The sequence below is a fragment of the Eriocheir sinensis genome, chromosome 67, assembly GCF_024679095.1.
Source record: "Eriocheir sinensis breed Jianghai 21 chromosome 67, ASM2467909v1, whole genome shotgun sequence".
Taxonomy (NCBI): Eukaryota; Metazoa; Arthropoda; class Malacostraca; order Decapoda; family Varunidae; genus Eriocheir; species Eriocheir sinensis.
The window spans coordinates 540,596-555,000 of NC_066575.1; the positions used below are offsets into that span (position 1 = coordinate 540,596).

At 46.3% G+C, this 14,405-nt stretch overlaps 1 protein-coding gene across 2 annotated transcripts in view; it reads left to right on the forward strand.

Annotated features, from left to right (window-relative positions):
• LOC126987897 (uncharacterized) overlaps window positions 1-14,405 on the forward strand; it is a 48,089-nt gene that overhangs the window by 24,823 nt on the left and 8,861 nt on the right. For both annotated transcript variants that reach the window (XM_050845394.1, XM_050845395.1), the window contains exons 3-4: window positions 10,606-10,652; window positions 14,099-14,159. In XM_050845394.1, the coding sequence (XP_050701351.1) occupies window positions 10,606-10,652; window positions 14,099-14,159 (108 nt within the window). The remainder of the gene's footprint in view (window positions 1-10,605; window positions 10,653-14,098; window positions 14,160-14,405) is intronic.

The window sequence follows — 14,405 nt, forward strand, 5'->3', positions numbered from 1 at the left end:
GCGGGAGGGTGAGGGAAGTTCCGTGATGGGGGTTTTGAAGTCGTGACCCCGGCTGACCTGCCTTGACTGGCCCCGCCCTGCAGTGTCGGGGAGGCCGTGATCCCTGCCCCGACCTCTGACCTCACACCTGGCTCTCACACCTCGTCCTAATTATCTGCTGTGCCCCTCTCTTCTCCCTCGTCCTCGCCTGCTTGTCTTTTATTCTTCGTTATATTGAATAATTCCACGTTACTATTTTAATCGATTTTTTCTGCATTTTCTTATGCTTCTTTTTTTTTATCCAACGTGATATTTCTGCCGCTGTCGTCATCGCAGCGTGATTCGTAAGTTTTATTTGCCAACCCTTTCATTTTCTCTTCCCTGCTGTTTTATATTAGCCAGGAACAGCTTTTGCGTCTTTCCTCATAGATCCGCGTTCACGATAATTTTTAGTAGTTGTTGTAGTAGTAGTAGTTTTAGCATTAGTTATTGTAGAGGTAGTAGTAGTAGCAGTACTACAGAGCAAACATAAGGAACCTGCAAGAGGCCGATACAAGGCAGCTCCTGTAAACCTAACCCCACCTATCCTCACTATCCATGAATTTATCTTAACTTTCATTGAGGTATCTGTCTGATTGGCACACTCCACATGACTGCCAAGCCTGCTCCACTCATCGATCACTGTATTGTTTAACCAGTTTTTGCCCATGTCTTTCTTGAATCTGAACACGGGCTCAAATTTCAGATATATCCCTCCCCCCTTAGGTTTGGTAAACTGTAGTGTTAGTCTAGGATAGTCTTCCTATTTCCTTCCTGTGAAATTTGTCCTGTTTTCTATAAATGGCCATGGTGTTTGCCTTCTAGTTATTTCCTGCCGGCACGTTGGCAAAGGGAGAAGTGGGTGCAGAGGAGCTTTCTGTTCTACCCTGACCTGTCACACGTAGTCTATCATCATCATCATCATCACCTCTTTGGATTCTTTTTAGGAGCAGCGAGTAGCGGGCTTTTTTTTTTTATTAATGTTTACTTTTTTGTGCCCTTGAGATGTCTCCTTTGCTGTAAAAAAAAAAAAAAAAAAAAAAAAAATCATCAGTCCAACAGTTAGGCTCGCTATAGGCCAACAAATCTCCTGGTATCTGTTCTTCCTGTGTATTCCTATGTATTCCTTCTCCTCCTGCTCTTGCTCAACCTCCTCTCTCCCCCACTTGCTACCTTCTATCATATCCGTTTCGTCACAGGTGTTCAGTGCCTTGCCTCACCTGTCAAACACTAGTGGCAGCTTCCCCACTAATTCATTCGCTCTGCTTATTTTTACCTGTACTCGAAGGCGATTCCCACCCAGTCTTGTCCTTTCGTCCCCTCCCCGCCCCCGCCGCCCCCGCCCTGCCATGCTCTCGCCCGGCCCCTCCGCTCACTTCCTCCTCCCCTCTCCGCCCCTTCCCAGGTGTATAAATTAACCTCGGTGCCTCGTGTCTGATTATACTGAAGGGAAGAAAAGACGTGCGACTCAGCCTCACCCCTCACAGCACTCCACCCCGCGTACACACACACACACACACACACACACACACACACACACACACACACACACACACACACACACGTAAATATGTGAATGTTATAATCGATTGCCTTTTTTCGGCATATCACACGAGACATCAAAGAGCCGTATATTATCTCCTTTTTTCTCGCAGATTTTTGTAGATTTTCGTGTTGTGTTGTTTTGAGAGAGAGAGAGAGAGAGAGAGAGAGAGAGAGAGAGAGAGAGAGAGAGAGAGAGAGAGTGAGAGCGAGAGACAGAGAGAGAGAGAGTTGAGTTTGCTAAGGACTTTTATAGCAGGTGTCTTAAGATATGAATTTTCGTTGTATTTTCCTTATTGTTATCATTGTTATTTTTTAATTGTACCTGTTGCTGCCAATACTGTTTTTTCCCTTTGTTGTTACTGTTGCCTCGTAGTAGCAGGGATAATAATAATATTTGCGTGATTACAGTGTTTATCGCACCTCAAAGTAGCCGTGGTGTTACATGTGTTGGTGATGATATAGGGCCAGTTTTATATTCCTGTACAGCAAATTTGTAAGCTCCCCAACCAAACACAACGTAAGACGAAAATTCCTTGTACGAAAGCTCTAGTGTTTGGCGTTGATGTAAAAAGGAGGAAATTTTACGAAATCACACTGGAAATCTCTTGAGCATCTGACATTGAGTAGAGATAACGGATCATTGTGGAGAATATAGTTTGGTTTGGGCGCTTACAGTAACTCGGTGTTGGAGTGTCGAAGTGGCCCATAGTACGTACATGCCGCCGGTGGTAGTGGCCGTGATGGCGGTGGTGATACGAAAACCTTATAAAACCAATTATTCGTCTATCTTCATCCCACCACCACCACCACCTCCACCAACATTATATCGTCACTTTCGTAAACAAACCGCCTAAGTCAATATTTTCTACTTTACAGGAAATCAGAAAAGAACTGTCATCATCTCATTTGGCTTAAGATTTAGACAGAAATGAAAAGGCCAATTCTATAACACTCAAACCCTGAATGACGAAGGCGACTATACAAAAATGGAAGGGGTAGGGGTGACAGCGGGTGAAGCAAGAGGTGGAAGGGGTGAGGGGATGTGGGGAACATATTAATGGGTTAGGGGAGCAGGGGTGTAGCAAGTGGAAGGGGGGCGGGGGGGGGGGTCAGCAATAAGTGGAGGGGGCAACAGGGGGATATGGAGCGGGGGTGAAGCAAGTGGAGGTGGGCACAGGTGATGGGGTCTCATTTAATACCGAGCCGCCGCCCACACATCCATCTCGGCGCTGGACCCAAGTGAGCCCCCTCGTCACGTGTTGCTCCTCCTCCTCCTCCTCCTCCTCCACTCTCGTACGCTCCTCCTTACACTCTTCCTCCACTCTAACTCAGTCTTCCACGTCTCCTTTCCTAGATCCACCCCCTCTTCTCCTCCTCCTCCTCCACCTGCATTCTAATACTGTCTTGAACTTCCTTCTCTATCTCCTCCTTCCTTCCTTCTCCTTTTCCTCCTTCTCCTTCTCCTGCTTCTCCTCCTCCTCTATCTCCTCCTCCTTCCTTCTCCTTTTCCTCCTCCAGCTTCTCTTCCTCCTCTTGCCTCTCCTCCTTTTCCTTCTCCTGCTCCTCCTCCTCTATCTCCTCCTCCTCCTCCTCCTCCTCCTCTAGTTTAAAGAGAGCCAGTTCCTTTTCTCTTCTCCTGTATAAGGCTCAGGTAATTTAGAGTAATTAAGTGAAGTAATAGTATTGCCAGTGAGTCGATCGTCGTATAGTTACTTTTAGTTCGGTGTATTTGTGTTTTTATTTGTCTCCTCTTTTTGTTCTTTTTCGTTGTTCTTCTGTTTCGTCCTCGTCTCCTCTTGTCTCCTCTTTCTGTTCTTTTTCGTTGTTCTTCTGTTACGTCCTCGTCTCCTCTTGTCTCCTCTTTCTGTTCTTTTTCGTTGTTCTTTCATTGTTCTTTTTCGTCCTCGTCTTCTCTTCTGTCTCTTCTTTCTGTTCTTTTTCGTTGTTCTTTTTCGTTTTTTTTTTCGTTCTTCTGTTTCGTCCTCGTTTCCTCTTCTGTCTCTTCTTTCTGTTCTTTTTCGTTGTTCTTTTTCGTCCTCGTCTTCGTCCTCGTTCTTGCAACACGCGCTCTTCTTTTTCTTTTTACACCATTACCTCACCAATCACCAAGGAGCTCATCGACCAGGGGAGTTCTACCACCACCACCAACAACAACAACAAAAACAACAACACCACCACCACCACCTCCGCCACTCAAGAGATGACCATTAGCACACACAAAGCCACAGTCAAGGAGTGTCTTCCATATAACACACACACACACACACACACACACACACACACACACACACACACACACCGTTCCCCCGTGTTTACGACTCCTAAATTAGACTGAGTATCGCCGGCTATGATCAACAGTAAAACCAGTAAATTGGCAGCCTCTACCTGTCTCATTAACAGGTACAAGATTTTAGTGAACTTGTAATTAGTAGACCAGCACCCCCCCCCCCCCTCCCCTTCCTCTCCTGGCCCTTTCCTCCTCCTCCTCCTCCTCTCTCCTTTACCCCCTTCTCCTCGGTCCATCCCTCCCCCCATTCCTCTTCCCTTCATCTCTCCCCCTTGTTACCCATCTAACCTGTGTTTTAGGAAAGGGAGAGTGTTTGCTGTGTGTGTGTGTGTGTGTGTGTGTGTGTGTGTGTGTGTGCTAATGATCAGTGTGTAGGTTAGCAATTAAGGGCGTATTCAAACCTACGTAGTCTTGGTTTTCGGTGTGTTTGTACGGTTGTGTATGAAGCGTTTGTACCGGGTGAGGATGAGTGTATGGAAACGTGTGTAAGTCTGGGTATGAAATGTGTACTGAGGGGAAGCGTATGGAAACCTCTGTGTGGGTGGGTGGGTAGGTGGGGGGGTGGGCACGATAGTTAATGGGGTCGTGTGTGTACAAGAATACCCGTGTACGCTCTGTTATAGTCTTGTAAGGGATAAAAGGGTTGAAATTAATAACTTTACCTGCGATGCCCACCACCTGTTGAAGAATTCCCACGGTCCATCGATCCCCTGCTCACCTTTTTAAACATTCGCTAACGTAGTAATGTGTTAGTGAATTAGTCGTACAAGGGAAGGGGCGGGGAGGGCGGGGAGCTGGTTATGCTGGGAAGAAAGATGGTGGGAAAAAGGAGGGTTTGAGAGTAGGAAGAGGAGAGAGAGGTGGAGGGAGGCTTAAGGGTAGGCAGACTAGAATAGGTATAGACACAAGGAGGTGGTTTGGGTGGTGAATAGGAAGGGACAAAGGAGTGGGAAGGTGAGGATAAGTTAAAACAAGTGAAGGGGTTGAAAGAGGAAGGGGTGGATGATCAGGGGGATGTGATTGGAAAGGGAGGATAGATGGGGCGGAAGAGGAGATGAAAGGAAAGATACTGAGACGAAGGATGTATGTTGAAAAAAAAAAAAAAGAGGGAGAAGAGAGGAAAAGGAAATGGAGATGGAGACTAAGGATTGAGAGAGATGAATTCATATGTATAAAGAATTGATATGGAGCTTCTTGATTTTAGTTGTGTGTGGTGTAGTTTAAGAATTTTATTACCCTGCCCTTCTGTCCCTCCATTTCAGTCATCTATATTCTCTCGTCCTCTTTCTCCTCTTATCTCGTTCCTCTTTCATATTCTCTCTCTCAGCGTCTCAGGTGTTTGGGGGATGCTGAACAGGCCTTATTGTGTCGAAACTCCTCCCTCTCTACCTGTTTTCTCTATAATAATAATAATAATAATAATAATAATGATGATGATGATGATTATGATAAGAACAACAAAAGGAAAACGGAGCCAATGACAGGGAAAGAGGCGAATAAAAGTCTAAAAGCGTAAAGGTCTGGGATATGTAGAGAGGGAGGGAGGGAGGGACGGCAAGATGAGGAGGAGGGATGCCGTGTCATGTTCAGAACGTCCAAAGATATGGGTGGGCGGAGGAGGAACCTGACAAGGGCGTCACAACTCCCCTTAACACACACACACACACACACACACACACACACACACACACACACACACACACACACATGCGCTTTCCTCGTGTGGTTCCGACGGGGGACGAGGCGTTTCCCAGGGAGGAGGAGTAGGAGGAGGAGGAGAAAGCCGAGGTATGTATGGGCGGGCGAGGTTAAGGCGTAGATGGGATGGAATGGTAATGGAAAAGGCTCGGTGTGTAAGGTGCGTAGAAAGGGATGGGAAGGGAAGGGAAGAGGAAGGGGGGGAGGTATTTTGCGTGCATTTTAGGGGATTTTAGGGGATGGGAGTGAGATGGGAAACTTAAATAACATGAAAGTGGAGACTGTGTGTATATCTTATGGAAAGGGATGGTGATAAAGAGTAACTGGGGTGTTGAATGCCCTGTAAATGAGAGATAGGGGGAGGAAAACAGTCTAAAAAAATTCTAAAAGGTGTTGCAAGGGTGGTAAAGGTAGAAGAGGATAGGTGTTAAAGGAAGTGGAACCGGAAATTTTAGGGTTTTTGGGGGAATGTGAAAATGGGGGTGCCTGGTTTGGTTGCATGGTAATTAAAAAGGAAGGGGTGACGTTCAAGAATGTGGGGGGAGGGACGTATTGCTCTGTGTGGGGTGAGTGGGGTGTTGGAGGGGGTGGGGTGGGGGGGGGTAGGTTAAAGGAGGGGGAATTAGGGGAGAAGGTGAGGTGATAGGGAAGGGTTGGTATTGGCAAGTACGTATTACAGTGTAGAGAAGGGGAAGGTAAGGGAGATAAGGGAGGAGGAGGGTGCTTCAGAAAGGAAAGAGGAAGGGTGGTAGTGGGGCCAGAGGAGACGGAGGGTGTAGGGGTGGGGGAAATAAACTAAGGTAGAGTTAGGGGGGGGGGGGTTGAGGTGGAAAGTTGCAAGGGTACTGCACATTAAGACGGAGGGAGGGAGGGGGAAGGGGCGAGGCCTTAGGGGTGACCACGATAAAGATGTAGATTGTGTATCGTAGGAGTGAGAGATTAAGGGAAAGAGGAATGAAGTGTTTGTCGGTGGGAAGGGAAGGGAAGGGAGGAGAAGGGTCGATGTAAGGGTAAATGTAATGAGTGTAGAGAGGAAGAGGAATTTAAGGTAAGTAAAATAGTGTGGCATGCTGGAGAAAGGAACACGGACAGGTAATGAGTGTGAACGGAAGGGATTTTTTTATTTATTTTTTTACAACAAAGGAGACAGCTCAAGGGCACCAAAAAAAGGAAACAATAATAAAATAAAAAAGCCCGCTACTCGCTGCTCCTAAAAATAATCCAAAGAGGTGGCCGAAAGAGAGGTCAAGGGATGGTTACTGCACAAGAGAATGGGATGGAGAAGACGACACAACTGGGATGGGAAGGGGAAGGGAAGGAAAAGGGATCACTGCATGGCTAGAACAGACAAGTAAAAGGAGGAAGGGAAAACGAAGGAGGATGCAATGAGAGTATTTAACCCGGTAGCAGCGACGGGCCAGATTTTTGCCACGATATAAACCCCCCAAAATAGATGATGCATGAACTGATCACAAGTGCTTTGATATATATTATGAAATGGTTTGTGTGAGTGAGTGATGATTTTTTCTCGTTAATTCGCTTAGAGGGGCCTTTAAGAAACATGATCCCCGCAGCTACCAGGTTAAGGAAGAAAGTAGGAAGAGTAATGGGACTGGAAAAGATAGGAAGGAAGGAATGGGGAATTTGAAAAGATGGAACGCAGTTAGATAGGTGGGGAAGGAAGAAGGCAACGGAGGGATGGGGAGGACGGGGTTATGATAGTGAAAGGGGGAAGAGGAGGAAGACGACGCAATGGAGAAAGGGAGGAAGGTTAATGAGAGTTCAGGGCAAGGATAAGGAAGGGAGGGAGAGAGGGAATGGCAAGGGACAGTAAAGGGGGGCGGGTAATAAGAGAGGAGGGGAAGGGTAAGGAACAAGATTAAGGGAGGGATGCAGAGAATGAAAGGTTGGTTGGAGAGAAGGAGGGGCAGGGAGAGGGGGAGTATCTTAAGAAGGGAGGGAGGCGAAGGAAATAGGGAATGGAACGCATGTGGTACTGTAGGAAGAGGTAGAGTACAGGACAGAAGGGATGGAGGGGGGAGATAAGGAATGGATGAAGAGGAAGAGTAAATGGAGGGAGGGAGGCGAAGGAAATAGGGAATGGAACGCGTAAGGAAATAGGGAATGGAACGCGTGTGTTACTATAGGAAGAGGTAGGGTGCAGGACAGAAGGGATGGAGGGGGGAGATAAGGAATGGATGAAGAGGAAGAGTAAATGGAGGGAGGGAGGCGAAGGAAATAGGGAATGGAACGCGTGTGTTACTATAGGAAGAGGTAGGGTGCAGGACAGAAGGGATGGAGGGGGGAGATAAGGAATGGATGAAGAGGAAGAGTAAATGGAGGGAGGCGAAGGAAATAGGGAATGGAACGCGTGTGGTACTGTAGGAAGAGGTAGAGTACAGGACAGAAGGGATGGAGGGGAGAGATAAGGAATGGATGAAGAGGAAGAGTAAATGGCTGGAGGGAGGGAGGGAGGGGAGGGTTGGAGGGAATGGAGGGTGTGTCCCGTATTGCAGGGTGAGGAATGGTCAGTGGCGGGGCAGACCTCACCATTAGCGGAGGTGCGACCCTGTTTGCTGCCTCCATAAATGTCTCTCGTCGGGGAGGATGCGGCCGAGCGTCCCGCGGAGACAGGCGACGGGGCTTCCGAGACTACTGTTAGTGTGCCCTGACAAGGAGGAGCCCGGGGGGGGAGGGAGGGAAGGACAGATGGGGCCTTTAGAAGTGGGCGATCAAGATACGGCTGAATGGTTGGTGAAAAGAAATCTGGACAACATATTTTAAGGAGCTCGAGGTATTCACGACATGTTTCTATCAACAAACGAAGTAAGAGAGGAAAGGAAAAGAGAAGCAAACAGAATTGGCCAAATGAAGGGCAGGAAAACTTTTGAGCCAGGCAAGGAGAGAGGAAAGAAGGCGTGGTGGCAAGATTGCAAAGTAAAATACAGAAACTATATTTGGTAAGAACCAACAGACACGAAGCATGTTTGAATAACAAGAAAATAGCACAAAAAAGTAGCCCATTGTAGTGCCGTATCACGAAGCGAACCGCATAAAGTAAGGAAAGGGAAACAGCAGAAAGAGGAGGAGTTCGTCCAAGTAAGCCTTGCACCGAAAGGAGTAATAGGGAAGCATTGTTTATCCCGCCTCGAAGCTCTCATCTGGGGAGGGAACGAGACATGTCCCAGCTCGGACTCCACTTCAAGCAGCAATCTATAAAGGTGTCTTCATCGCTTCTCCAAGTTTCTCTTCACTAACTTCTGCAGCGTTCGTGGTCTTTTCTTTAATTTCCAATCTTTGGAATATCATCCTTCCTCTAAACATTTCCTTCTCTTCATTATCGAAACACATGTTTATGAGGCTTCTGATAGTAATCTATTCTGTTCCCTCCTGTTTTAACTATCTTGTATTTCAGTCCCAAGCGAATGTTGTGTCTATATTCAATGATATCACGTTCTCTTGCTCACGACTTAAATGCTTCAGAATTTTCCACGATTTGACTAAAACAACTGTCGTTCTGTCACGAAACATGTCTGTATTTTATCCCTCTCCTAACTCTACCATCTATGTAATAATTCTTCGACTATTTGAATTCCAAAGTGAAGCACATCTTGGCTCATTTTCCTTTCCCTGAGATTCCTATCTGAAGAGACTTTAATGTTCACCCTCAGCTTTGACATTCCTCCTCCTTCACTGACCAGCCTGGTGAACAAGCTTACAACTTTGCTTTCCTTAATAATCCAAAGCAGTTGGTTCAGCACTCTACTCATTTTCATGACCATATTGAAGACACGCCCAATAGTCTATTGCAGACTCCAGGAGTCTAGAGTATTAGGAGTATTGGGCGTATTATTAGTGAAGTGGTCTGGAGCCAAGACCTCTTCATGAGTAAGTCTTCGCTCAAACTTTCTCTGGATATTTCACTCATCCCTTACGAATTATCTATGCCTGATATTAAATTCCTCAATATTTCTTTTCTGTGCCCTTTATTGCATTCATGGTCAAAAGACTTATTGGCCCAAGGGGGTAGTTCTCAGATTCTGAAAGCAAAACTCATAGAAGAGGTGGAAAAGGAGGAGGAACAGGAAGAGTAGGAGCGCCCGTACATTCCAGTCTGGGAGTGTAAGCCCTCCCAGAGCGGGGCTTCAGGCTTCAGGCTGAAATCTGCGCCATCAGAAGCCGGGTTTACGAGGCGAGGGTGCAACCACGCCCACCGCCCTCCCGCTACTGCGGCAGCCCACATTCCCGCCTTCGCGCCCACTCGTACTGGCCCTTCCCTTCCTTCCCCTGCTCTCCTCTTCACTCCCGCCCACCTACAGTCTAAACCATTTCCTCTCTTTCGCCTCTCTTTCCCTCCTTCCACCCACACAATCACCCACAACTGCGCCCTTGTTTCAGACTGTCCCATGTTCTTTTTCCTTTTACCTGCCATCTCATTCCCTCCTCCCACCCACTTGTCATCCTGCCCACACGCCCTCCCTCCCTCCCGCTCCACAACGGACAAGCAGGCACCCGCGACGTGTCCTACCAATGCTGGTGGAGATCAGCTTGCGGGAGTGACACGGAGGGTCGAGGGAGGGGGATGAGGGGCGATGGAGAAGCCTGTGATGTTAAGGATGTGTTAGGGGCACGCCGCTCCGCACCATCTAGTCTAAGAAGGAAGGACGTGAGGGTGGAAACGACGAAGAAAGCAAGGCCCCCAACGTACCCTCCCTCCCTCTGTTCCTTTCTTCTCTCAGTCTCTCTCCCTCACGTTCCCCTCGTCTTCCTCTCACCCAGAAAGAGGAACACGCAGTGGGCGGATCTCGGTGTGTTTGGGATAAATATCCTTCGTAGGACATTTGTAGGATCTGCAAGAACGCAACTCTTGTCTAATCTTGAAGGAAATAATTTAGCCGAGCGAAAAGCTGCTTCTTGTATTACTCGACCATTAAGTGCGTGGGTAAGGAGTGCGGTGGTTTTATTGGCTTTTTATTGGTTGTTTTCTTTGCTCTAATTGTTGTTCACGTGGCTGCTCCGCCTACGTTGTGACTGACCCACCTCTCTTTTTTCCGCAGGTTTTACCAGGCGGTCGACAACTTTCTGGATAAGAACAAAGAAAATGGTGAGTATTGAACTACTTTCATTAGAGAACTGGCTGGTTTTTTATATATCAATCAGCAGTAGGCAGTGATGACTGAAACTGACATATAGGTAAAATACTTGTCTTAGTCCATTCTGCGTTGTACAGGGAAAAAAAATAGCACAGTGCCTCAATGCTGCTATGTGGATGGTAGCATAGTAGCAGCAGCAGCAACAGAGGCATTATTATTATTATTAGTAGTAGTAGTATATTAGTAGTAATAGTAGTAGTAGTAGTGTTGTTGTTGTTATTATTATTATTGTTATTATTATTATTATTATTATTATTATTATTATTATTATTATTATTATTATTATTATTATTATTATTATTATTATTATTATTATTATTATTATTATTATTATTATTATTATTATTATTATTATTATTATTGTTATTATTATCACCATTCTTATAACTACTACTATTACTACACACACACACACACACACACACACACACACACACACACACACACACACACACACACACACACACACACACACACACACACACACACACTGTGTTTCTGTGTGTGTGTGTGTGTGTGTGGGTGGGTGGGTGGGTAGTTGGGTGGATGGGTGTGTCTGTCTGTCTAAAACAATACATACCATTTATTAATTAATGTTATCTGTACATATAGTGATTTAATGTGAGCATTTTCCCTTCTCCTTTTATAGTGATTGTATGTACTTCATTAGAATGTTAATCTTGAGTTGTGTGTGTGTGTGTGTGTGTGTGTGTGTGTGTGTGTGTGTGTGTGTGAGAGAGAGAGAGAGAGAGAGAGAGAGAGAGAGAGAGAGAGAGAGAGAGAGAGAGAGAGAGAGAGAGAGAGAGAGAGAGAGAGAGAGAGAGAGAGAGAGAGAGAGAGAGAGAGAGAGAGCATGTGTGTGTGTGTGTGTGTGTGTGTGTGTGCGTGGTCTTTAGATAATGTTGCCGCTTAGCCTTCCCTGTTAGACCTCCTCTGCTACATTCCTCGCCCCCTGTGTGTGTGTGTGTGTGTGCGTGTGTGTGTGTGTGTGTGTGTGTGTGTGTGTGTTTATCCTTAAATGGTGTGGTTTCGGTGGAGACAACTAGGATCCGGGCCCGACACACACACACACACACACACACACACACACACACACACACACACACACACACACACACACACACACACACTGCAAATAAACACATTCTCACCTCCTTGTCCACGTTTCTGGTCGCCTCTGTGTATTCCTTCCCTCACTGTATTCATTTATGCATAACTCGAGAGAGAGAGAGAGAGAGAGAGAGAGAGAGAGAGAGAGAGAGAGAGAGAGAGAGAGAGAGAGAGAGAGAGAGAGAGAGAGAGAGAGAGAGATTGCAATATGTAAGATGTAAAAATAAAGAAAGAAAAGAGAGAGAGAGAGAGAGAGAGAGAGAGAGAGAGAGAGAGAGAGAGAGAGAGAGAGAGAGAGAGAGAGAGAGAGAGAGAGAGAGAGAGAGAGAGAGAGACCCCCCCCCCCCCGCGCCCCGCCCGGTGACACAAGCCGGGATTTTTCCGTCACCGCCGAGTGGCCTAATACTACCCACATGCTGTCCAGAAGACCACCTATCAATCCGGACTCTAGATTCCTGGTATAAAGATGAGCTCCGGGGGGGCAGCATGTGCCAATGCAAGATGGCGCCACAATAAACACTTGCCTGTGCCACGACGGGCTGGGGCCAACCATCAGGCCCATCAAGAGAGCCTAACGGCGCCGTAGGTGAATGCGTTAAACAAAAGTTGGACAAATTCAAGTTCAGAAAGGAAATAGGCAAGAACTGGCTCACGTACAGGGCGGTGGCTGAGTAGAACAAAATGAGCAGGTGTGTCGTTGAGGCAAACACCACTGAACGCTGTTAATGAAGGTTAGATATCTCGTATTTATGGATGGGAAGGAAATTTGGTGAACAAACCACCCTCAGGAGCTGTCATGTATAGGCCGCCTGGACTCTTCTGGTCTCCCTGTATCCTTGTGTTGGCTTCTGTGTCTCCTTTTTCCTTCGTTTCTTCCTTCTTCTTTTTCTCCTCCTCCTCCTCCTTCTTCTCCTGCTGCTCTTCCTGTTATCTCCATTGTGCTACTACAAGTGTATTCTTCATTCGCGAAGTAAACAGAGGGAAACAATAGTGTTTCGAAGAACTGGTTGTTAGGAGAAAAATAAGGAGGGGAGGGGGAGGTGAAGGAGGATGAGAAGGAAGGAGTCGTCATCTGATACAAACCGAGCAATGGTTCTTGGGAGGGAGCGAGGAAAGCAGGAATTTTACTGTTTGGGTGATGTGATTCTCTCTCTCTCTCTCTCTCTCTCTCTCTCTCTCTCTCTCTCTCTCTCTCTCTCTCTCTCTCTCTCTCTCTCTCTCTCTCTCTCTCTCCACACACACACACACAAAGATGAGTATGCACTTTCCACTCTTACAACACATCCCCACAGTGCAACACCCTCTGCCTTCCTTCACCCTACACCCATGGCCCTTCAGGTGTGTCCCCTTCGTCAGGTATACTCGTCATCGTCCCCGGGCCCGATGTAACCCCTTACCTTACCTATCCACACCGTCCTTCTGACCTCAAAGCAAAATTTTCCTACTGTTTTGTCCTTGGGGAGTGTATGCACATCTCTCAGGCCTCACGAGGATTGTTTGTCTTGGCTCGGCGAGTGGTGGTGGGGGTCGTGGTGGTGGAGGAGGAGGAGATGGAGGAGGTAATGGGTGATGGTGGGGATTTTGGTGTATGACCGAGAGAGGTGACTGTCTCATTTTTCTTTTTACTTATTCCCATAACGCGAGTAAACGAAGGAAGGGAAGCAGAGAGGATGAATGAATGGATAGAAGGATGAATGAATTGTTGAATCAGTGGTTGGAAGGATGAAATCAAGAATGGAGGAAAAAAGAACGAGCACAAGGATAGCTGCAGGTTGTCGGAGAAGAAGCTGAGGCAGAGATGTAGGATTGAGGAGAGGGAGAAAGTAGGATTAAATGTCCTTGTGAGCTTGTTATGTGACGGCAACGAAAAGAAGCACAAAGGAACGAGATAAAATGAAAAAAAGAATAAAGGTCCCTTGATTCTCTAAGTACCTTGTTGATAAATTTAAAAAAAGTATAGTATAAGCAGATGGTATATTTTTTCTGTTAGTCATAGTTAAAAAGTCAGTTACCTAAAATATTATTCTTATTTTTATCTTTTTGCAATACATTTAAATCATCTCTTTCTTTCATATTCGTATTCTTAATGACAGCTTTTGCATAATCTTTATCTCCTGTATCGTGAAGTTGTCGGTAAAAGTAGAGGTAATAGTAGTAGCAGCCGTGTTTGTAGCAAGAGTAGTAGTAGGAATAATAACAACCTTGTGAGTTTGGTGTTGTTATTTCAATTTGTCGGTAATAATAGTTGTCATCATTAACGTTTCGTTATTTTTCTCTCCCTTCACAGAGAAGGTGATCGGCGTCCACTGTACCCACGGCCTGAACCGCACCGGCTACCTGGTGTGCAGGTGAGTGAGCAGTCACCCAGTCACCGGCCCGCACAGCCTTGTCACCTGAGCCTCACTCGTGTGGCGCCCAAGCTTCGTCTGTCAGGGAAAATGTCCAGTGAAATATGCTTCGCATTTAAAGTCTTTCCTTTTCTTTCATTCTTTCTGTTTTCTTTAGCTTTATGTCATACGTGTGCCCTTGCATTGTTCTCATACTTTCATTCATCATTCATTTATTCATTTCTTTCTTTCCTATTTACCTATATT